The sequence below is a fragment of the Necator americanus genome, chromosome IV, assembly GCF_031761385.1.
Source record: "Necator americanus strain Aroian chromosome IV, whole genome shotgun sequence".
Taxonomy (NCBI): domain Eukaryota; kingdom Metazoa; phylum Nematoda; class Chromadorea; order Rhabditida; family Ancylostomatidae; genus Necator; species Necator americanus.
This window is the reverse complement of record NC_087374.1, coordinates 38332003-38356823: the sequence shown is the minus strand read 5'-3', so window position 1 is coordinate 38356823 and position 24821 is coordinate 38332003. Positions and strand designations below refer to the sequence as shown.

General features: G+C 39.3%; 3 protein-coding genes across 5 annotated transcripts; 2 read left to right on the top strand and 1 right to left on the bottom strand.

The window, feature by feature from the left end:
* Positions 1-2871: 2871 nt before the first annotated feature.
* On the top strand, positions 2872-13587 carry RB195_003976 (uncharacterized protein; the record flags this gene model as incomplete). Of its 2 annotated transcripts, XM_064201872.1 has the most annotated exons (11): positions 2872-2934; positions 3786-3956; positions 5270-5380; positions 5605-5681; positions 6451-6538; positions 6610-6686; positions 6750-6879; positions 6937-7090; positions 10356-10517; positions 13328-13434; positions 13540-13587. In XM_064201872.1, 11 exons carry the CDS (start codon positions 2872-2874, stop codon positions 13585-13587), a joined length of 1188 nt encoding a protein of 395 aa, XP_064057753.1. The 2 variants fall into 2 exon arrangements, with proteins under 2 accessions (XP_064057753.1, XP_013306926.1); XM_013451472.2 differs by lacking the exons at positions 13328-13434; positions 13540-13587 and having other exon boundaries at positions 10356-10549.
* A 677-nt stretch (positions 13588-14264) lies between these two features.
* Positions 14265-14480, top strand: RB195_003975 (uncharacterized protein; the record flags this gene model as incomplete). The annotated part of the gene is made up of 1 exon (XM_064201871.1): positions 14265-14480. The coding sequence occupies one exon, from the start codon at positions 14265-14267 to the stop codon at positions 14478-14480; it is 216 nt and encodes a 71-aa protein (XP_064057752.1).
* Positions 14481-16963: 2483 nt separating this feature from the next.
* Positions 16964-24591, bottom strand: RB195_003974 (uncharacterized protein; the record flags this gene model as incomplete). Of its 2 annotated transcripts, XM_064201870.1 has the most annotated exons (8): positions 16964-17087; positions 17178-17293; positions 17370-17433; positions 17491-17573; positions 17650-17715; positions 19700-19795; positions 22588-22711; positions 24506-24591. In XM_064201870.1, the coding sequence occupies 8 exons, from the start codon at positions 24589-24591 to the stop codon at positions 16964-16966; spliced, it is 759 nt and encodes a 252-aa protein (XP_064057751.1). The 2 variants fall into 2 exon arrangements, with proteins under 2 accessions (XP_064057751.1, XP_013306927.1); XM_013451473.2 differs by lacking the exons at positions 22588-22711; positions 24506-24591.
* Between the last annotated feature and the right edge of the window lie 230 nt (positions 24592-24821).

Sequence of the window (24821 nt, the reverse complement as noted above, 5' to 3'; positions counted from 1 at the left end):
AAAAAACTAACGAATAGAGGTTCTATGATGTAAAACAAAAGATTTCTTACCTTAATGGGACCCACAACTCACGTATTTCTTCAACTTACCTCACATACTCGATGAATATTCGATGAAAGTTGAGTCTTCTGATCTAAGAGCCGAGTTGAGCACATCGAATCCTCATTCATGTATTTTATCCCTGCCCCCAAGATCCAGTTCCAATACTCAGAAGGGGCCGTCATGCCATTTTTCTCTTGTCTTAATTGGTCTAATTTAATTTTTCGTTACTTCTAACCTTGGACGTCTTGCTGCACTTATAGGTTTTGCTCATGTCATTGTGTTCTCGAACCTGTTTCTCTGCATCTGGATTATTCACTTGTAAATATTTTTTGTTGCACGTAGTCGGCTGAAAACGAAATGAAGCATAGTGCAATTACGTACGCGTCTTCACTCGAGGCGGTGCAGTGGAGCGTAGCGGTTAGGGGCCTACTGGGACCCTCGCTGGCACCACCCAACGCTGTCGTTTGTGACGATCTGCTGACTGCTGCTTCCACCGCGCCGTTTCGAGCGCGTACGCAAATGCACCGCAACTACGCTCGTGATTCATGTCGTTTTGACCCGACTATAGTTCCACGAGCAGTCGCGCTCGAGCAACGCGGTATCGCTCGCACACGGCTTGCATACAACTGTACCGTTTCTGTATTGTCCTTAAGGCTTTTGAAATTTGATTCAAAATTGTATTTATTTCGGCAAAAATGTAGTGGGGGGCATTCAGTGGCGCCCGTATTTCCCGACGCTCTAACTTATTTTTTCTCTTGGACTAATGCTTAGGCCTTAGTGCCCCGACTCATTTGATTATTTACTTCGAGAAATAAGGGCGCAACTGAGTGGGTCCCTCCCCTCCCCGCAACTATATTTTGTTCTTCTTTTGTTTCTTCGCCTACTCTTCCCCTCTTACAAAAGCAAAACCATTAACATGAAAATAAACACATAAACAAAAACAATATAATGACTTAAGAACAATACGGATACAGTATAGATCTCCATAACAAAAGCAAATACAGCAAACATATCGAAAATACGAAAAAAGAAACATAAAAGACGAAAAAAAAAAGAAAAAAGAGTGAAAACAATTAAGAAATTGTGGACAAATTCGATTCAGATCACGTCACTCGGCAGAATTTGGCAGATTGCCAAGCGAATCGCTCGCTAGAGGTGAAAAAGCGCGTTGCTCCAGCGTGACCGTCCCCATAACTATGCCTATAACTCGTGAAAAACTGCAATGCTGTGCTTCTTTAATTATTCAATTACTTAATTATTTAGAGAAAAACAAGACATTAAAAAACAGGTGATTCACTCGAAATTAAGCGGTGGGACCCTTACACAAGTGCAATCCGATTGGACCTAGCTAGTGTATCACTTCGAACGCAACCGCTTGTGAAATTGCCTGAGGTTTTTTTTCCCCCGACAGTACCTAGAACGCTTAACGCTTGAGGCAATGTTCAGTCCGAGTGGACTTAGCGTGGGTCCCAGCGCGAACGCAGCCGCCTGTGCACTTGCACCGGGTTTCAGATCGTTTTAGCCCGATGTAACTAGAAGAACTAGATGGCATAATGCGTGTTTCCAATGATACAAAATCAATGGGAATTTTCTGTCCCATTCTGTACGACGTTAGTTGGCACGATTCAGACTTACATACGAGCTGCACGTCTCCTTGGTGTTAATTGAAACACCTACGTCTTGAATTTAAATTGGCATTCGTGACGCAATCCAGCGATGATGTCCTTGAGAATAAATTTACTGTAGCTTCGCGTGGAATACACTGAGATTCAGTGGAAATATTCGACAACTTGCAGCATCATGCAACTAATAATCCCCGGGACCCATGGTCCCACAAATTTTCGAATGTCCGATAGTGTACAGTTCACTACAGTGCATCTATTTATGACATGATTGAGTTTTAATATACGGAACACATTCGTCGAAACGAGCAAACAAAACAAAAACCTCCGCACGTATAGGAGGTGTGGCCGCGCGCGGCGCTTCAATGGGACGAGTTACGCGTGCGAGCGGCTGCGCGTTCTTCGCCCTGTTCTTTCTTCTACGAATGCATTAATTATTCTTGATTTTATATGCTTGATTCATACTTGAATCACAACAAAGGAATCGATTCTCATCAGGACCTGTTTAGTTCCTCGTCGCTTCGTCTGCCTTCATTTTTCTCTTTTTTTCATCACTTTTTTTGTTATTCTTGACTTGTTCACAGGGAATTTACTCTTCTTCACAATTTTTCTTAGCTGAATATAATTCACATATGTTCTTTCTCTTCTTTCTATATTGATTTAAATCTGGATTTCGAATCTAAGCGTCTATAGTGTTTGAATTACTAATTATTTATTCATTTTTTCAAATACTAATCTCAAATTTCAATACAAATGTTGCCGCTACGGCGACTTGTAGTAAATTTATTAGAAACCAGGATTGGAACTTTATATCTGAACTTGTTTACTTTTTTATGCGTTCTATGTATAGAACATTCAGTGGTTAACCCTAAAGACTACCATTTTAATTCCCATAGTGTTTACAGGTATTTTTCTTCGCTCTTTACATAACATATAGAAAATAAGTTACCCTAGTGACCTTAGTGCATTTTCTGCGTTTTTTTTTTATTTTACATGAAATGAACTCGTTAAGTTTATTCTTTTCTTTGAAGATTTTCCCGTCGGAGTAGTCACTATTACAAGTATCACATTACATTCTTTCATTTTTCTTTTTCATTCTTTATATTTACACTCTTCTCGTGGACTAGTCTCTTAAATGGCAGTTAGTTTTATCTGCTTTTGTTTTTTTTAGGCGTAGTCCTGACAGATTTGGTCGTAAAAGGACACGATGGGATGTGTGAATAGTACAGATCAGCATGCAAAGTTACGTTCAAAGCATATCGATGAACAGGTTCGGCTCATTTTTTTTCTCATTCACCCCCATTATAACTTTCTGCATCTATGAATGGATCCACATCTTGTACCGGTTATTCAGTTCAATCCTTAGTTACGATAGTCGTTGTGCTTTCTTTTACTACTACCCTTATTCGTGAAATTTCTCTCTTTTTCCTTCTTTTCGTATTCGAAAATAAATGGAGAAATATATTTTCTTCTTTTCGTATTCGAAAATAAATGGAGACTTGCTGTTTGGTATGTATTCAATTTTGGTTTTACTATATTTGAGAGGGTAACGGTAGAAATTTACGTTCAGCGATTAGAAATGCTGCCAATGCATATTCTCGAAAAAAAATACATGGATAATAGTTTGGAAATATATCCCGAGAGTAGACTGGATGTACTCATATCCTTTCAATTTGTGAAAATGTGAGGCTTTCTACTGTTTTTACACATCACAACAGTCTAATTTTAAAGTGTCCTTTGTTTTCGGGCTTTGTTTTATGTAGCTTAGTTTAGTTCTTCGTATAGACCTAAAATTTTGCAGCATTCTGCAACTTGTTCACTGCAGAACTTTTATTTCTTCTCTTTTTCACTAGTCTCCTAACTTGAGGGAGAATTTTATTTATGTTTATTTCGTTATACTGGTATGCAAGGGAGTGAATGCTTCATCGTGAAGCAATTTTCAAGTTGTCATCTTTAAGTCCCGAGGGCGTAATAAATTAAAAGAGCTGCGCTTGTCAATGGTGCATGCTCCATTTCGTCCATCCCGCTACAAAACTGGAATATGGTGGTTGGATTTCGTGGAGAGTTCATCAGAAGAAATAAGGTTTACGAAAAGAAAGGGCAGTGAACTTTTTTCTTCAGTTAAAAGCTGATGGAGAACGTGCCGCTCGAGAAGTGAAGCTCCTTCTTCTGGGAGCTGGTGAATCCGGGAAGAGCACAATTGTGAAACAGATGAAAATTATCCATGAGACTGGCTATAGCGATGAAGAGCGGAAGCAGTATCGGCCAGTAGTCTTCAGTAATACCATACAGGTGTGTTTTCACTTTTTTTTTAAAACAGAAATTAGTTGTTCTTTGTTATCTACCGTACTTTTCCGAATTTGATATGCTTTCAGCATGAATTGGAGGAATTTGGTGAGTTGCATCCATGTCATTCCCCTAGAACTCACTCGTACCGTTTTAGTGTTGTTATTTGATGCACACAATTGGTGTTTTGTTACAGTTTAATTCTAGGAACCCACACAATTTGTATTGTAAGTGTAGATTCATCATAGTTTTGTTAGTTGCCAACAACTCCCTTTGTATAGTTTACTCCACTCATTCCCAGTGGATTTCTAAAGTTGTAAAGTCGTAGATCAGTTTTTTAAGGTATTTAAAAAAATTCCAATGCTATTTGAAGGTTTTTTTCTGCTCCATTGATGAATGGACGCTTTAAGTCCTCCTTTTTTCAAAGTAAAAGATGGTAGTGAAGTACTTGACTTGTGAGTTTCTTTTTCCTTCAACTGAACTCTTTCTGCTGCAATTTGAGATGACGGCGAACAGGTTAACCCCCTAAAATGGCTGAAATTAGAGTTTATAATAGCGAAATCACCTCTATTCAAACTTGTCTTTTGCTTTTGAACTGATTTGTGGTCCTCTTAAAAGATGTCAGAAGTGTTGAAGCGACGCTACTGTAGCATATCTAGCCCACTTTCTGCAAGTCTCATAAATGGCAAGGATAGCGAGCAGAAAACAAGTCTTCTCTTCTAACAATTTACATACAGATGGTTAAGTGAACGACTATAACTATTAGAAATGACCTTGGATAACAGGAATTTTTATTTGTTTAATTCCAAACGTCGTAAAGCAACTTATTCAGCTATGCTTTTGACCTATGAGAAGTAGTCAGTGAGTTTTTTTTTCCATTCAAAGTCAAGCCGAAGACGTTTTTGCGTATTTGACATTATGCTAATGTCTTAGTAAAGGTTTTTTAACTTTATTTTTTAAAGCGATGCAAGTAGATCATCCAAGGCAAAAAAATTAATTAAAAACTAAATAACTATTATTTATTGGTTGTATTGACCAATACGAATTATGTTGCTAGAATTCTTGAACATGTATAGACTTTCGTTTCTTATTTCTCAGTAAATCCTTAGATTTTGGAGAACCTCCTAAATGAGTCGCATTCGTATTGGTGTTTCCTGATGTTTCTATATATGAAAACTTAGGATCTCAGTTCTAGTGAGGTGCAAAAAATCCACTGATAAGTGACATGAGAAGTTCATCACATTAAAATAAGTAGTAAAGTTGGATTAGTAATAAGAGTGCAAGTATTTGGTTCTCCACTGTTCATTGTGATTTTTCAGTCAATGGTTGCTCTTCTTCGCGCTATGGGTACATTAAAAATCGAATTTAACTCACCAAGCCGAGTTGAAGATGCCCAACAATTCTTCAGCATAAGTCAAACATGTGATGAGGTACTATTTTAGAACTTCAAATATGAATTACCGTCATTTTTGTTTTATTTCCGACTTTCTGATGAGAATCTGCCTTTCTTGAGCTGAAGACATTTACTTTATACTCAATTTTTCGTTGGTTATTTGTTTAGATATGACTTATCTCTTCCATGATGTAGTGAAAAACTACAAACGGCAGCTACAGCTTACCGCTCCGCATCCTTTGATATCTGTTTTCCTTCCAGGGTGAGTTGCCACCTGATCTAGCAAGTGTTATGAAGCGCCTCTGGGCAGATCCTGGAATTCAGGAATGTTTTATGAGGTGAGTTGTTGTTATTACTGGTTTTTTAGTCAGCTTTTTAGAAATCTCTTTCCATTATTGCTTTTTCGCCTTAATCTCGCATTCGTTTTATATTGAAGTTACTGTTTATTCACCTTACTTGTTCCATATATACCAACTTTGTCTTGAATTTTACTTGAAATGATAACTGTTATCCTTATTTTTAATATACTTTGTCTTCTCCAGTTTTCTCTGTTGTCCCAACAGAATGGTTTTTTTTTCAAGAACGTTTCTGCTTGACGATGATAACTTTGTTCTTCTTTCTTATGTTTCAATGTCTCTTACTGGATACTTATGTTGACTTCCGCTTTCAGGGCAGTTTCCTTCGATTAGTTTAAAAAGCGCCTAAATGACATGTTCTGAAATCTCATAACCTTACAACATGTTCAGTTCGGGTGATTTACGTGGAATTTTTGCAAAAACATTGTAACACCTTTTCTTTACATCTTTATGTGTCTCCGAGAACTACCGCTGCCAGCTTTATGCTTTCCCTCCTATTTATTGAAGAGGGTAGAAGTGCTAGGTAGCAATGCTACCTTTACCTCTAACAACTTTGAGATTAGAGAAACTGCACCATTTTCTTTTCTTCATTTTGCTTTTCTCCTTTTTGGAAAGATATTGCTTCGGATTTTTTCTTAGCTATTCGATCAAAATGTTCAATTTTTTGCTATGGTTTCTTTTTTTCGTTTTCATGTACCTATTTTAATTCATACAAATGCAGTTGTCCACTTTTTCCACTTTTAAATTGTAGATCACGCGAATTCCAACTAAATGACTCAGCCCCGTACTACTTGAATTCATTGGAACGGATTGCACAACCAAATTACATCCCTACTCAGGTTTGTTAGACGAGTTCTTTCCTCATTTTCACAGTAAGATGGAGTCTATCGATTTTCACATCATATTTTAGGACGACGTACTACGAACTCGAGTAAAAACCACTGGCATCGTTGAGACACATTTCACGTACAAGGATTTACACTTCAAGTTTGTTTGTTTCTGAATGATCTTACTGGGTTCTTCCAGTCATTGTAATTGTGTTGTTTTAAGGATGTTTGATGTTGGCGGACAACGTAGTGAACGAAAGAAATGGATTCATTGTTTCGAAGGGGTTACTGCTATTATTTTCTGCGTTGCAATGAGCGAATACGACATGGTTCTAGCAGAAGACGACGAAATGGTAACATTTTCCATGCTAGTTACTTTTCATTCTCTGGCGTCAAGTGTTCCCATTTAGAATCGCATGATCGAATCTATGAAACTTTTTGACTCAATCTGCAATAACAAATGGTTCACGGAAACGTCCATAATTTTGTTTTTAAACAAAAAAGATCTGTTCGAAGAAAAAATCAAGCGTTCTCCATTGACACGTTGTTTCCCCGAGTATACCGGTGGGTTTTTGCGATTTTCTTAGAGTTTCTTATTATTAGTTTTCTTGTTGAATTCATTGTTTTCTTTTGTCTTTTTTTTTGTTCAGTTGAAATGGTTCCTCTAGTTAATTTAGCGGAGTACAACTAGATTTGGAGAAAAGTTTAGTAATTGGCAGCAGCTTGTTTGGAAAACATTAAGCTAGCTAGTAAACATTACTGTTCTAGATGTGGAAAAAATTTCTCTTCCTTATTTATTATCAAATGATCAGATGATTGTGGAGAAGGGATGTGTTTATCAATCGGTCGATTTTAAAAAGTTTCGCCGAACTGGTTCAGCACAAATCAACGCACATGCAGATCACACTGCAAAACTTTACCAGAATATTCTACTTTTCATTCCAACAATGTTGCTCACAAATTGATGTGAATACTGTATTTCTGCAAAACTGCAAAAACTGATGGTTGTGCATCCACACCCAAATAATTTTTGATATATCCTGCTGATATTGATATCTCGTTATCGTGCAGAAACAACATTAAACTTAGAACGAAAATATACTTGCGCTCCATAGATTTTAGTGGAAACAGCTGCATACCGGGATTTGCAACACTGAAGAAATAGTTGTCGAATAAATTATTGTTCGAAATTATATTAATTGATCGATATTCAAAAATTCGATAGAGAATTAACAGAAGATTTCTTAAACCATACTCACGGCCGTTACCCAAGAAATTTCTATCATGTTTTTTGTCACTTTCAACAAACTTTACCGGCTTCTCACACTGAATTCTGAATTAAGTCAGCTGGCATGGGTTAAAGGTGCGAATGGTAGAGTAATATGTGGATATTTGGGTACAAAACAAATCTATATGCTATCAGTATATTCAGGTAAATATTAAAGACGTTTATTTAAATTGCTGTGAAAAGATATCTCGTGCTTCCCAGAGGATAGCATTTATTCTGTGATTGTGATTACATTTTCCTATGAGAGAAGTTTTGACTATTCTTGTGATTTCGCCGGAGAAGGCAAACATTTTTACGCAGAAAGCAATCTCATATCAAACAAGAACGAGGAAAATCTTTTAGCTTGATTAAAGGCAGCAGAAAGATGATATATTTACATGGATTTTAAGGCAAATAAATCTAGGAACGAGCAATCCTACCCATTTAAAGGCACTACACCATGAATTTGATGTAGTGAAAGAATCCACGAGAAGAACTAGAGTTAGGGTTGTAGATTGTGGGATCAGGGGTGGTTCCGTTCATCTCTCCCTGATCGTCGTAAGAAACGGTATGACAGGTGATGTTTTTTGAGACGATTTCAGTTGCACCTTCCCTTGTGCATGCGCTGCATCCATGTGCGAACGGTCTAAGATCAGTGATCTTCTCTCCAGTTTATTCAAGTAAAACCAATGAATAGACTGCTAAGGGGACCGGAACGAGTGCATAGAGGTGCGTTCTAACGTACTTCGTAATAACCAACACGATTCCCACGCCTTTTCTTACGATGGTCAGGGAGAGATGGGCGGAACTACCGTTGATCAATCTACAACCCCAACTCTAGTTTTTTCCGCAGATTTCCTCGCCTTATCAGATTCGTGGCATGCTGCTTTTTAGAAACGAACACAGCATTGGAGTTTGGTGGAGAACGGATCTTCTTTTGTCTTAAAAAATCAGCGCAAACTGAAGTTATTGCAGTCAACCTAAGCGTAATTTTTTTTAAAACCTGCTGGTAAGCTTCGTTTGCACTTCAACATTGGACTTTAATGAATATAATACCTGGTTTTTGTTATTTCTGCTAAACTGAGTGTATGGATTCCATGATTCAAGAGCGGGAGTGTTGTTTTTGTAGAAAAGGTGATAGATGATACTTGTTCGCATATGTCTTTTCAGAAAAGGGTTTTAATATACCCTGCTGGAAATCTTTCGTCTCTATCATGGTTGAAGGCATCACCCCACGAATCTGAGGTGGTACGGATTTCAGGTGGAATATTCGTACACGGGTTCCGTCCATTTCTTCCTAATTGCCGTAAAAAAGGAAGATGCGGCCTGTGCACAATGCTGGCGCGCTCCAATCGAACTCCTTTTAGGAAATAGTGCACCGGACCGCTTGAAGCCGTATCTTCTGGGCTGTTTTCTACGGAAATTAGGAACAAATTAACGGAATCACCCTTCTCTCAATAATCTACAATCCCGTATACGAATACTCCACCGGAAATTCGCAGCACTCCAGATTCGTGGGGTAATGCCTTTAACTTAACAAATCAGCTATGGGTTGTGAATTTACTACAGGCATAATCATGTGTTGTTCCCCTTTTCCTTTAGATATATTAGTGACAACGAGATGTGATCTTCCGATTGTCATGTGAAACTGTCCTTTTCTTTTACGCAAAATTTTCGTCTTACTTTAGAGCTAGCACATGAGGCTGTTAGAGGTGCTGATCACAAGCGTGATCAATACTTTAATAAGATTCTCGACTTTATTTACTTTTCGCTGTGGATTTCTCTCATTTCATTGAAAACGTGGGAACAAAGAAGTTTTTATAATGGTCACGATCATGATTCCTATTTTGCACAGTGACATATTATTATCATGTTATGCAAAATTGGTATGATATAGTGGAGTCAAAACGACTTGAGGAAAGGTGCGGTTGCGTAAGGAGATGTGCTTGGAGCGGTGCGGTGGAGCGCAGCGGTAGCAGGAGGATCGAAACGTGACCCTTGCTATCACCGTTTGCAATTCGCGATGGTCCCACCTTGATTCCACCCCGCCGTTTCGAGCGCAGCCGCTTACGCAACTGCAGGATGCTTCACGTCGTTTTGACAGGACTATACTTTGGTCGCAATAATCATTTCTCCTGCAGAAATTACGCTGAAAATATGATTGTACATTTCAGAAGTCTACATGTTCCACCTATTTTCCACTCAGAAACTAAGATTTTCTTGAAAAGCTATTTTTTTTTTTGCGGCAGCATGGATAACGAACGCTGTTAATCGTAAGAAAATGAAAAAAAGATTTTTCTTTAAACAGTTTGAAGAGATGGTCCTAAGAGGAATGTTTCTGGGATGATTCCATGTAATTCTATCCAACACTAAGAAAATAAGTTGCTGTTTGTTATTCTTCAAATTTTCAATTTTCTTCAAATTTATTTTCAATTGTGCGTTATCAAGTGCAAAATATGTAACAGATATTTATGAGTTACAGTTTAATTCATTAGGGCAACCAGATTGTAATTATTAATGAAATTAAGAGTTATATGTGACAACAAATTTTCTTCGTTAAAGGAGCCAACACTTACGAAGAAGCGGCCGCGTATATGCAGTTACAGTTTGAAAATATGAATAAGCGACGGGATGGCCAAAAGGAAATCTATACGCATTTCACTTGTGCAACCGACACAAACAACATCCGCTTCGTGTTTGATGCTGTGACCGACATCATCATTCGTGAGAATTTACGTCAATGTGGACTTTTCTAATGACATTTAAACATTGTATAGTGCTCAACATTCAATGCAGTTCCGTTAGCGCACTGCTACAGTGTCGAATTGCTGTTGGTACTTTAGAAAAAAAAGCAATAATTTGTAGTCCTCTGTTTATTCCTTGTATTTTGCCCACAATTTTGTATTACGTTTTATTCGTTTGCAAGTTTTACACGTTTATTAGCTACTTTTACCTGCAGCAGCGACAGAAATCACAGTTTCCTATTTTCATATCATTTGCTTTTGATTTTTGTCACTTTTATTATTGTGTTTGTTAAGATATTGCCTTAAAATTGCTATATGAACAGATTTTGCAGCTTCGACACGTGCTTGAGTTTACTTTTTTTTCATAGTTTTTAATTTATTGTTTGTATCGACTTTCACTCTAGAATTCTGTTTCGTCGATTTTCATAGTTTAGGTGCATAATTGTTTATTACTTGAATTCTCGTTTTTGTAATAGGAAAATAAGCACTTGCTAGTTGAGTTCAGAACTTTTACTGTAGTATAAACGATTACAAATAATTATTATGACTCATCACTACATGATGAAGCAAAGAACAAAGATTTTCTAAAGTACTCTAGCGTCTGAACTCAACTAATCCTTGTAATACATACCGACGACTAGGCGTTCGAACGGCTAACTCAGTTAGCTGTCGCCTCTCACTCCGTTCTCATAACCGATCAAGTTTTCACAAATTTTTATCATGCTTGTTCTATTTACTGCAGTTATATGAATCCATTTTGTTACAATGTTCACTGCGAGCTTGTGAACGGTAATTTCTTTATACGGTAATTGCTCATGACCGCAGCGGGAAATGTGACAGATGGATGAAAGCTTCTCCAATGTTTTGCACACTTTCACACCGTTTTTCTACTTTAAAGATATTCATTTCTTGTAACGCGTGCACATACGGTTTTAATTTATGCCTAAGTATGTTACGTGTTGCGTATTTAATGAAGCTTATTATGAAATTTGCTTACATATACTATGAATATTTTGATGAAGTTAATTTGTAACCACGTGACTGGTGTTCTGACGCCAGACAGCTCAAGTTGAGCCTCCAAACGTCGTGAAGGGATGTGTCTTTAGAAAGGTTCGGATTAATTCTAAGAAAAAAAAAAACGTCTTCAGGATCCTCTGCGTTTGGAAATGAAATGTTTTATGAGGGGGAGCGGGAGAGGGTTTAAATGAATTTTGAATACTCGTGTTTAACTTTAAACTCCTCGACTCCATAAAACAAAAATCGAGTTTTTTTTTTCCAGCTGGGCTTATCTGATTTGAACTTCTGTGCCATGATAGAATGTAAAAATAAATCTAATAAATAAAATAACTATAATACATACAGTACAGAAACAATACAAGAATACAGAAACAGGTGAATGTCGAGAATTTATTGCTTTGTGTACATCTGGGGAGATGAATTTGTCAAAGAATCAATAAATCGAAAATTATACGAGTACATAAAGCATTATAGAATGTGAAAATGTCTTTCTACAGTAAAAATTACTAGTTACAGTCACCCCAAGAATCTTTTGGATTCGATAACGGCCACATATTGGTCAGAATGCATAGTTTTTAACACACACCGAGACACATTCCTTTTTCTCTTTCTTTTATTTCTTTTTTTCCTCCTCCGATGCAATCAAAAGTGTGCGGCGAACACGGCGGTTACTGAGAAGATTCGATGCCGACTGTATACCTTATAGACGGTATTATTGATTTGACACTTCGTTTAAAGTACAAGTTTCACTTTTCCGCTACAGAATTCAATCAAGTTATTTCTTTTGAGGGTGATGTAGTCATAAACGTTGTCAATAAAGGACATCTTTTTCCCAATTTTTGAAAATAAAAATGTCATGGATACACCTATCATCAATATGGTGTGTTACCTTATACTCGTTCGATTTTAACATTACCGCCACCACCACCACCCACCACACACACAGTAACTCTGATACCGGTTTTCACAACACGAGTTCGTCTGCGTGTGTGTTTGTGTGTGTTTGTGCGTGGAAAATTCGCGCACCACCACTGTTTCACTCGCTAATTTCAGCAGAACGCCGCCACTTTTTTTTCCATCCTGACATGTTCTCATCGTTTCGTCGTCGCGTCGTCTACAATTAAGACTAAATGAGGAGTTGTGAGAGGGACGCGTTCAATCGACCAATATGTTATACCTTGACGAGCGGGAACGCTACAGTTCTAGGATGAGCTACGGGGATCTTACCGCACCTATAACCTTTTATGTAGACCAGTGTGGTGATTTAGAGAGCCACCATGAAGAAAAAAACCTTCCCCAAAAAAGAATTATGATTAGAAGAACAAAAAAAATCACAGCAACAAGGACATAGGAAGCGATGTCCACCACATCGGGAATTTCTGATGTAAGAAGATCCTCGGCCCCTGACCGAAACAGCAATTGTGAAAATACAAGAAAATGAAAGAAGTACACATCTGATCATCAACGGCGATACGTCCTGCCAACCAACCGAAACCGGAGTTGGAAGGAGTGGGTGGAGTCGCGCGAAATTTCTGCGGACGAGTTTTCCGGTGCAGGAAATCCGATGCGCACGTTCGAGTTTTCGATGGGTCGTGTCTGCCGAGATGTAGCTGGGATGTAACAAATAAGCCTATGCCTAAATAAAGTAAACAAATATGCTAGCCTTTCTTTAGCACATACGAGTTTGAAACCATATGAATTGCCTTTCAGGATATGCCCATGTCTCTGTACTTCGGATTCAAAACCGCAGTAATTGAAGAGAGGTCTATGAAGGAAAGGAGGGAGTTTGTGTGAAGAACCTGAAGAGGACGCAGTTCCTTTCAATTGAAGGTCTTCCAAGAGTAGATCTTGCAGGAATGAAAATATGCATCCGCCAGAAGGTAAGCAGAAGTGGCGACACTGGTAGCCAAGTCCAGCGAGTGATCACTGACTCGGTGGAACTTACTGAACAAATGTTTGTTGTTTATTTTGTGATACTGTTCAAGGACATCGTCAATGTCACTCAGGAAACTTGCAAATGTGATGCATGTTGATTGCGAAGGGATGGAGTGACGGCACAAGATGCGGATGTCCGCATGTTCGATGAGGACGGGCCATCTTAGTATCTAAGTAAGTAAGGAATTTTGTGATCAAAGGTAACATATCACAAAGTTGACGATGTGGAGTCTTTTCGATACAATATAGAGTTGGGTTGCAGATTACGTGTATCACCATAGCTTCGCTCAATTCCCTCATTATCATGGCAAGAATTATGACATCGTTTCACCCAAAATTTCATGGCAGCTTGGTTCAGACGGATTTTATTACCGTCTTCATTGACATTTACGATTGATTTCATTTACTGTACTCCATCAATGAGATTTATTACATCATCATTTACTATCTCAAAAATGTACCGTTTCCGAAAGCGTAGAAAAAAACGCAACAAAACGCATGGGAGAGTTCACACAGTTTTGCGCCAATCGCATCGTTTCTGCTCTGAAGTAGCGAACCTGCGCTGCTTCAGGAAAATCACTGCCGTTGATCTCGTCTCGTCAACTTATTTCGATGAGATATAGATTTCTTCCACAACGGTTTTGGGGACAATATGTGGCGAAAGCTAAGCTCGCCATGACAGGGCTATTTAGTTTGGGGAAGAAAAGTTTTCTTGCCACTCCAACATATACACTGCCCTGAACACTGAGCCCTGCCGTTTCAGACGTTGGACGGCATGGCGGCTGGTGAGAGGCGATCAAATCACAGATTGCTCAGGACGTCTTTGATTTTGGATCAAGGTGACACCTGTGCATTTCATCACGGAGACTGTTTCAGATTGTGTGCTTGTAACGCGAGAACAGTGTTCACAGATACTGACCCACATGTCCTCGGTATGAAGAACGTTTACTGCGAAAACGGAGGAGTACAACTTGAAACTGCTAGATTGTGAAACTTCGTCATACGTCTAACTTGGACGTTCTATGAATGTATAGGACCAGCTGACGGACCAAGAGCTCCGTGCTTCTTTTTCTGACTCCACAGCCATTCCAGCCCTCTGTTACACAGCGAAGACGTGAGCACTTACCGCTGCCACGTCTAGGAAGCTACTTTCTACCCATAGAGCTCCTGACAGATGTCTTCTGAGGTTCATCCGGCGCAAACAACAGCTAATCGGTCTTCGAAGACTTAAGAGGAATGTACCGTCTTCGCGATCCAGCGGAATATATATCGAAAGTAAAGCATAGATGGGCCTTTCATATTGTGAGAAAAATCGACGATAGATGGACTAAAAGAACACTAGAGTGGATCCCAAGAGGTGCTAAACACCCTCAAGGGAGGCCAACAACAAGATTTGGTGATGTGTTCGCTGCCTGGATGCTCAACAACCTTGTCAACGTCACTCACGAAACCTCAGAACATCTTCAATGACAATGGAGAGGGGAAGAAACGAGTGAAAAAGATACTATGGCCGCACGTCCAGTGAAGAAAGGTCATCTAATTATCCAAGTAAGTAAGATATAGATTCTGTGCTGAGCGTATCGACGCTTTTATGTTCTAGTTATGGATCGTGGTAGCGTCGAACGCTAGATTTTCCGTAATATTGCCACCAACACTAAAGACCTCGCCTCACGTTGTGGGTTCTGCAACACGTTGCTCGTTAACAGTGTAAAGCATGTTGGAGGTAGCGTATCACGAAATTGACGATGTTGGGAACGAAATCTCTCCGCTAATACATAGAGGTAGAGTTGAAGTCCAGCTTAATTAAGTTCAATTCACCCCAATAGTCCACCAGGTTTCTGAAACAGCTTGTATGATCCTGTCTGCCGAGCGATAAAACTTCTTACAGGCAATACAATAGAACAGTGGTATTCCACATCGCAGTCTGCAACTGTGCGACTGAGGTAGCTTTAGCTGCTTATTGTGTGTTATATCAATTGCATTGTGGACGTCGGACGACGATGAAGGCGCCCGTGTTCTACCGCGTAATAAGTTGCATCGTTAGATATACCGGATCATACTGAGGTTTTCGACACGCCTTTTCTGTATTACTGAGAGAAGTGAGCGCATTACGCTCATACTATATTTCACCCTTATCACTATTTATATGTGAAAAGATCGCAACACTGCCAAATTCGCGGTACCCTGTTTTCAAGACATACGAGATTTCATCTTTACGTTAACAATAATTAACTCTCCAAGTTTTTTCTTCTTTAAACCTCGGCATTTTGAAAATGATTTATGTTTTCTTACTGTGGCAACAAGGTTTTGGTGAAACTTTATTAGCGGCCAGACGTCTTTATCAAAAGTCAATCTCACCGACTAGAGAGGCTGCTGAACCCTCGCATCCTCACAGATTGTCACCCAAGGCACTCATTTGTCTCGAAATGTCCGACCACTAATAAAGTTTCACCAAAGCCTCGTTGTCGCGACATGAAAACATACGCTCAGGTCATTTTCATCCTTCAAGGAAATCGAAGTCATTCCGTTTCCAGGATCGCCACCTAGTCTATGCACGACGTGTGCATTCTCTTTGCTTATGGAGCATGTTATTTTGATAAATTCTCATGGGATATCAAAATCGCAGTCAGTTGATGTACTTTCGTCAATCACTTCGAGGCCAGACGAGCCGAGGGATAGGAAAACTTGCGGAAACAATCGCAACGGTGGTTACAATCTCTAAACATGGAGTTCAAGAAATGTTTTCTTTTGCTTCACTGATGATTCAGTTCATGTTTTAAAGAGAAAATCCAAAGGTGGATCACTGAAAAATAATGACAGTGTATCAAAAAACTTTTTCTGACAATTTCCACCTCTTGACGTACTAACAATGAAATGACGAATCTTGGAAAATTGACAAACGCTGACAACAAGTTTGTGTTTGTGTGAATAGTACCTCATTCTTCTTTTTTCAATTTCTTTTTGCACTTGCACGAGTTCATCTAGAGGTCGTTTGAGGGAATTTCTGAAGGATGCAGTTGTCGTCACTTGGACATCATTGAAAACAAAATTTTGTACGTCAGAAATCCGCAGTAAGGACGAATGTTTATTCTAAGAAGTAGCAGAGGAAAACGAACAAATAACGAATTCGTAGAGTAAAAAGAACATACCGTAAGTAGAGAGAACCCGTTCGTAATCTTGAGTGTAAGCGATGGAGGCAAATCACAGTTAGAAAAGTGGCAACGAGAGCATAACGTGAGAAGTGAACTGAGCGCAACGAACGGAGAAGGCAATAAAGACAAGATGAAATTTTAAGAAATCACGTAATAATGCACAATAATCTAGCACAGCACACTTCTACACGACATAGAGCCCGCTCGATGCAACGATCACAGAAAAATGACCAACGCTATAGAATATACTAAATGAGCACGGAATCGTCGAATAAATGGAATGGGTAAGCTCCGTCCATATCTATAGGGCATAGGGTTGTAGTTAGCTTTGTTGTTCTATTTCCATTTCCGGCCAGAATGGCCAATTCTTCTTCTGATACCACACAGGTGGAGTGTCGGGAATTTTTCCACAAAAATACCGGTGTACAGTAAGCGAATAAAATTCTCTGGAAAAACACAAAACACTTAAACTCAAACACAAACACTTAAACTTTGTGGTTTGTGGAAGATTCGGGAAACAAACGTCCAAGACTAACCCTCGATCGTCGACTCCTTTTCTGATATTGGTAATCAAGTCAAAATGTACCACATCTTCGTCATTCTTATCATATTTTTCCTCAGCTTCGAAAAATTCTCCACGTCGTACTACTACCTGTAGATAATCAATAATTGATCACTTCGATGGAGATAAAAATCGCGTCGTCCATTTCTACAAACAGTGCACCTACATCTGTGAACATCAACTGCCCGTACTTTTCCATGAGAGGATATTCACAACATTGAAGAAATAATCTGAAGATAAACTTAAAGTCCACAAAACTGTGTCAATCCCATATCAATAGCACTAACTGTCCATCTACGGTTCTCTGGAGACCTCCAACCCACGAGGTGTTACTTGGACATGACCTTGATTGAGCTCGTTCGGGACATTCCTAGAAAAATTTACAATCAGCTAAAATATAATGAATTTCTTGCAAGTAGCTCAGTAGTACCAGTCGATAAACACACCGCATATTTCTTTTCATGACAATTCGGTCGCGAACATAACAAGATGACGTGACCGTCTTTGTGTACCTGAAATAAATGAGAGAAATTTCACGCTTCATATCACTGGTCCGCGGGGGAGAAGATTTCTTGATTTGGAGGGCAGGGCATCCAAAAGGTCCAAAAAGGTCCTAACGGCTAAGTAGGCAGGTTTCGTGAGGTCTGAGCCATTAAAAATGGTTGCTTCATTTAGGAATTACTCTAATTAGCACAGTTGAATGACGAGTTATTGTTATTTTTGTCAAAACTCGTCGTTATGGTTCCAGAGTCTCTGTCTGAAAGCCCAACAGCTAAAAAAAAATCATCCAAAATTCGTAATGGCTTCTTTTTGGTTGGAGGTCGATTACTAAATGTTGGAAAATCGCCGTATATAAGGTTGAATCCGACGAGAATCCGCAATCCATCCACATAAAGCCAAAAATCACTGCCGCTAACTTGTTGACTTTTTGTGATTTCACTCCTATTACTATGTTGCAGGAGATTGAAACGAAGTCCAAGGAAGAATTTGGCGAATGTTTTGTTGATCATGGATTCTTGACCTTGTCTAGTGGCTCAGATCTCAAAAGAACTTGCTCAGGTTGCCATTACTACCACTTTTTGAATGGCATGCTACTCCCTTCCTTTCGTGATATTGTTCTGCGCTGTCAGGGTAAATAGAGTGTTATGTATTTGTTTGTTGCATGCTTTTACTGTAGGTAGTCGTTTCATAATGTTGCTCTTTCGATTTCGTAAATTTGAATTCGAATTGTACCCGGGAGTCATGCGCCCAGCCGCGTGCTATCGCGCGGGAAATCCTTTTATATAAAAAGCTCGCTCACACATGTAGGGTCGTTTAGTTCGTCTTGTCCAGTGGGGCACCTCGCGGCGGAGAATCGTCGTTCGACTTGAGGGCAAGGCCTAAGCCGCAGTGCGATCGAGATGATAGCGTCTCTAAGGGTATTTTTCGGAAGTGGGCATGGTGGTAGCCGAACCCATAGTGGGTGAGAGGTCGCCGAAAGGACTCAGAGCCCCCTTGGGGTCTCAGCGTAAGACCCGTAACCTTGAGGGGGCGTGAGTTGCGCCAGAATGATTGGGGTCTCAGCGTAAGACCCGTAGCCTTGAGGGGGCGTGAGTTGCGCCAGAATGACAACGCAGAGCGGCGGAACCGTTCGGGGCTGTAGCGCTGCATCGGATAAGGCTTGCGGAGGAACGGCCATGTGGACGAGGTTGTGCGTGATTGCCCACTTATACTTTTAACCCTCTAATTGTATGTCTGTATTAAGGATATTAGAACGCTACTTTGTGTTTAGAGAAATGCATGAAGGGACAAGGGGTTCCTCTATCATTACGTTCAGATGGGATGAAATGCTACAACCTCAACAGCACGCTTTTTCAAAGCGCTCATAGATCCGAGAAAAGGAAAAATCAGAGGAGAATCGTCATCTTATACTCTTTTAGACGCTAGGAACGTGCCAAACTCTCCACGACTCCATACAGTACAATCTTACAGTTGCTTAAAACTACAATCGCCGCTACGTTATGATGGGTCTGACGATCTGAGGCTTGCATCCTCGGTGGAGCCGAGCAGTGACCTCTGACTCTCTGCAATATACAATCGATGCGACGGTCAATCAATAGGGCGATAACGCGAATGCTAATAAAAAAGGATTTTGCCATGGTTGCATGATTGCGACTAATAGTAGTCGCAACCATAGCAAAATCCTTTTTTGTAGTACGCGATTACGACTAACAACAATCACAGTATAATCACACGAAAAAGAGCGAAAAATCATTGAAAACTAAAAGAAAAACCATCAGAGCTCATCATTCTATTGATTATCGCACAATCAATCGACGGATGTACATGGAGGGGGAAGATGCGGCTCCGCCGAGGACGTAAAACGTCAGACCGACGCAATACGTTCGACTGCGACTGTATGTCACCTTCTATGCAGTATGTGTAAGTAATTAGTAAGTGAATAGCGGAAAGAGAAATAAAAACTGCAAATTTCAAATTTCGTTCTCAAAAACTCACCTCAATTCCAAATGGTATACGATTATTTCCGCAGAATTCGGCAAACACATTTGTCAACACAACCATCAAAAATGTCGATACATTTCGTAGTATCATCTAAAATTTGACAGTCTAGTATTTTGTAAGAAAGTTAACTGGCGGCCTTCTGAACGTGGAAATAAATGAAAGACGAAAAACGAAGTGGAAATGAAATAGCGTAAAAAAGAGCACACAATGTTGGAATTTCTTATATTCAGTATACGCACGAAAAGAACTAGAGTAAGGGATATAGCTAACGAATATGAGCACGAACACCTTTAATTCCCTCAATCGTCCTGAAAAAATAGCGTGGGAAACGGTCCTGGCGACCGAGTTTTCCTACAAAACACCTAACAACATGTTACGGTTGCGGGCGCAGGTGTACGTGTCGCGCTTGCCAGTGGCCCAGCAATGGCGCGCTGGTGCTGCTTCTTCCGCTCACTGGCAAACGCGACACAAAAACCTTTGCTCGCAACAACGTGACACGTCATCAGGTGTCTTGTAGGAAAATCCGATCGCCACGGCCGTTTCCCACGCAGTTTTTCAGGGCAATTAAGGGGCAGTTGGGCGTGATCGCACTCCTAGTCGTAATCTGCTGCCGTAACCATATTTTTTCCCTGGAGTTGTCCCAAATTTTTCAATTTTGTGGTTTGGCGGCTTTAAAGAACACGATTGTTAATACGGAACTACAGCTATTCAACTCAACTCATTTACACTGTAGCGCTTCCAAATAATTTCTGTCCTTAAAATCCAGAAGCTGTGTAGTCACACCAGCTGTTGATAAATTGAACCACTTTCGTATTTTTGCTTTCGGAAGAAGATTTAAAGGTACTCATAAAGATGTCAAGTAAAGTTGACTGCTAAAGTCGTAAAAGGAACGTTCGATACCGCGGTCGAACCACAAATCTGTAAATTATGACAATTTTTGATGGTGGTATGGATGGATTAAAGTTTTTATGTGATTCGCAACGCAAAGACGGGGAAAAAACCGCACACGGGTGCGTATTTGAACGATGATCCCGCCAATCTTTTGCGTTTAAAATGCGCATGTAAGGTCACTCCGTGTGTAGCGAATGTTTGAGAAGTGGGGACCGAAATTTTTCACATTTTTCACATTCGATCAATAACAATCAATAATAATGGCAAAGGTGAGCAATACATATTGTAGTGAAACAATACACAGACTGTCCTTGAGGAGGAGTCGTCTGTTTGTCTTCGAAAGAATTCGCATAAATACTGACTGCATCATAGGAAAAAGATAGTTAGGGCAACATTAAAGATGTTCATCGATTTTTTTTTAGAGAAATAAAAGGGAAGGAGGTTTCAAAACCGGAGAAACTGAAGTAGAACCAAGTGTAAAAAAGAAATCACAGCATAAGATATCAGGCGATAAAAAATTGTAGGGTATATAGTTGTTTGAAATCAATACCGGCAAGGGAACAACAACCAGGAAGAAAAGTTGGACTTCCTCCTTACTTCTGTTTAATGATTTAATGTTTGAACACCTATTGCTGCAAGAAAGTAAACAAAAGTTCTTCTTTGAAGAAGATGAAAAAAACAATGCCTAGGCGAAGAGCACGGAAATCACGTGCTCACCAAACCTGAGATCATCTTCAAGGCTGGTAGAAGGAATTATTTACTGTTACCTACTAAGTATTTTTTTAACGTTTTGGATCCATCGCTTTCTACGCTGCTGCTAGCGGGAAAAAAAGAGTTCTTTTCCAGAAAAGTGCGTAATACAAAGCCCTAAAATTCATTAGGAAAATTTGGTTCCATTTTTGCGGCAAGACTCATACTTTTTTGTTACCCTTTACGCCTTTTTTTGCTTGGCAGTGGTTTTCTAACGAGTTTTTTTTCTTTAAATTTTATAGAACAAGACATTATAACAAAAACAACTAAGCTAACCAATTTACTTATAGCGCTCACTTATTTCTAGGACTTATCTCGGATTTATCTCTGGGATTTTAGTGTGATATAGAACTTAAGGATACGTGTTGAGCAATCGGTAAGAGATTCGACTGTGAGTGAACGATTGATGGTTCGAAATCGCCCTATTCCTAACCAAATTCTTCACCCTTCCGCGATCGATAAATTTGTGCCAGACTTGTCTAGGAGAATAAAAACGCTGGGTTGACACATCGGGTAGTCACCGTAAGTCTTCGTAAGGCTGCGCACGAGTTCATAAACCTCAAACGATTCTGAATCGAAGTCGAACGCGTAGGCGTATCTCAAAAGGATTGAACTACACTTTACTGATTTATTTATTTGAAAACATACATAGGTGTGCCATAAAACAGAAACAAGAAAAAGAAATAGAAACAAACGCAACAAGCTACAATTTTGCCCAAGTTTTATACAGTAGGGTCAGTCCTTCATAGCATTGTGTGGTTGACAGGTCATTCTCCAGCTACAGAATCCAGAATGAGTGAGAAATTCTCAAGCATGCACCCTTTTTCCAAACCCAAAATCATTATCCTTATTTTTAGAGAGAACTAGTCGAATATACGGTGAGGTTTTTAGGAGTAAACAGTGAAAACGACGCCACAACACATGCGATTGACGAGCAAATCACACACACAAAGATTTGAACCGTTATCAATCATCGAATGCGGAGGAGCGAATCGTCACAAAGTACAGGTTTTCCGTAGTAGCTGGAGCGCGCTAATGGTTCCTTTTGAAATGAAACGAAGAACGAGTTTTCGCTAATGGTGCGTTTTGCGGGCGAGAAAAAAATGAGACAAACAAACAAAGTGAAGGAGATGACTGTTACAGTGTCCTTCATTGCAGATCTACGAGTCCATAAGTGTTCGGAGAACAAATTTTAGCGCTTCCATAAACATTGCATTGTTGTGCAGGTCCAGAAAAATCACCTGGAATACGTTCCTTCCACGAAAACCAATAGTAGTCGTAGGAAAAGCTGTCTCCAGTATAGATACTCGTTCAACTAGCACCACAACCACACACGTTGCCCCATCAAGTAGGCCATAATGACTTCTTTAGGGCTTGGAAAAACGCCGAACCGGTCCTTGAATGGAGGGAGGATCTTAGCAAACGTCATTTGATCCTAGCATACTACACACGTCTTCGAAACGATGCGGCGACGAAAAAAAAATCCCATTCGAACGAACAGCACCGGTTTTATCCGTCTACGCATGCGGAATTTCACTGATACCGTACCAACGGATGTACAGATGACGAGAAAATTTTTATTTGTCATTAAAAAAATAGAAAAAAAACGATGGGGTAGCGCATGAGACACCGGTGCGTCATGTATTTTTGGTTACTAATGACTCATCTAGCTCAGATTTTGGAACAAACGATCCACAAATAATAAAAGTATCTGTAATTTTTTCCTGCTGATTTCCTACCTAAGATTGATATATTACTACCAGTGGGTGAGCATACGATGAAAAAATCACATTAAGATTTTTCATGAGTTAAAAGAATCACACTAAAATTTTTTAGGTTCCTCTTAACCTTCACACATTAATGTGGATTGAATCACGAGATATTTCGTTGTCCTCTTCCTTATTATCGGATCAAATGAGGAACTGAAAGAAATCGTTGAAAAACGATGGAAAATCTGACTGTGGCGTCTAAAGGAGGAAAATCTGACTGTGCCGTCTAAAGAACGAAAATCCTCCTACGTACATAGAAGTGCAACCGTTTTTTTTTCTTTTTAGATCCCATTAAACGTTCCTTGAGATCTTAGACGACAACAAATAAATCAAGATTCAGCAGCAGCAGATCTAATTCCGGATAAGAGGAACGGTATTACAGAGGAGAACCAGAAATCCTGTCTTATAATTCCGTTCACAGCAGCCTTTTTCAAATGATAAAAGTAAAGATGAGGAGTGCGTTTAGCAAATTTTAATGTAATTCTGAAAAAGACTTACATACGGATGTTTCGAATTAATTAGACTAGTTAATTTAAATTTAATTTTAGAATTTTTAAGCGGATTTTTTGGTTTAATTTTAGAATTAGATTAATTAATTTAGATTGTAACACAAGAAACTTTAGGGAACTTAAAGAGAAAAGAAGGAAAAGAAGAAAATTTGGAACATGTATAAAACACAGGTTTGTAAAAATCCGCTCAGGGAACTGAATGAATCCGTTTAAAAAAACCTTTGGCTAACGGTGAATCAAGAAAAATGAAGGAAAAGCGCATATATTCAAAGAAAATCCAAGTTTTCGGAAGATCATGCAAGAAAGTGAATGCGTAAAATTGGGTGAGAAATGAAGAGGGCTAGAATTTCAGGAAAGGATGAATGGATGAATCAAGGAACTGCTAGGAAATAATCTAGGAAAGGGATGAAGAATAAAGGAAAGGAAAGGAAAGGAAAGGAAAGGAAAACAGAAAAATCTAACGGTTGAATGAGTGATTGAATGACTCGGTGAATGAATGAATGAGTTATCAAATGAACAAGCGAATAAATGTGTGTATGTATGAATGAATGAATGAAACACAAGACGCAGGCAGAAGAAGTATGTACGGTAGCGAAATCGGAATCCGATCAACGTATCGACCTGCGATCATGTACGAACGAATGCTTTTATTAGTAAATATGACGAAAAAAATTAGGAGGAAATATTAAAGGTAAGGAAACAGAGAAAAAATGAAAAAGGGTTGAGGAAATATCGAAAATCATCGATCGCAAATATCGTGGATAAGGAATCCATATTATCCTTTTAGTTATCGTGTAGTTTTTCTTTTATTTCTAATTTTGCGTCAACCTATTTTCTCGGAGAAACTGAGCATGAAGAAATTGGCTGAACAACCGACTGACAGAGTATTTAGTTCACCAGCAATTTTTATGGCGAACGTCCCCGTTCCCTCAATGGAATCCAGCATTAGATATGGATAGATGACCATCGTAAACGGGAAGTAAACAACACAGCCTTCGCTCTCTTTAGAGTTCCGAGAATAGTGGACCTCACAGAGGTGGAACTGCACTCACCAGCAACTATTTTGCTCTGGATTACACTAGCAAAACACCAATTAAGAAAAGTACCAATTAGGAGCATCTTTTTCCTGTTGGATCGAATCCAGAACGAGTTTTCGGTTTCAAGCGGGAAAAAGAGCGCTTTTTCTCGAACAGAGCA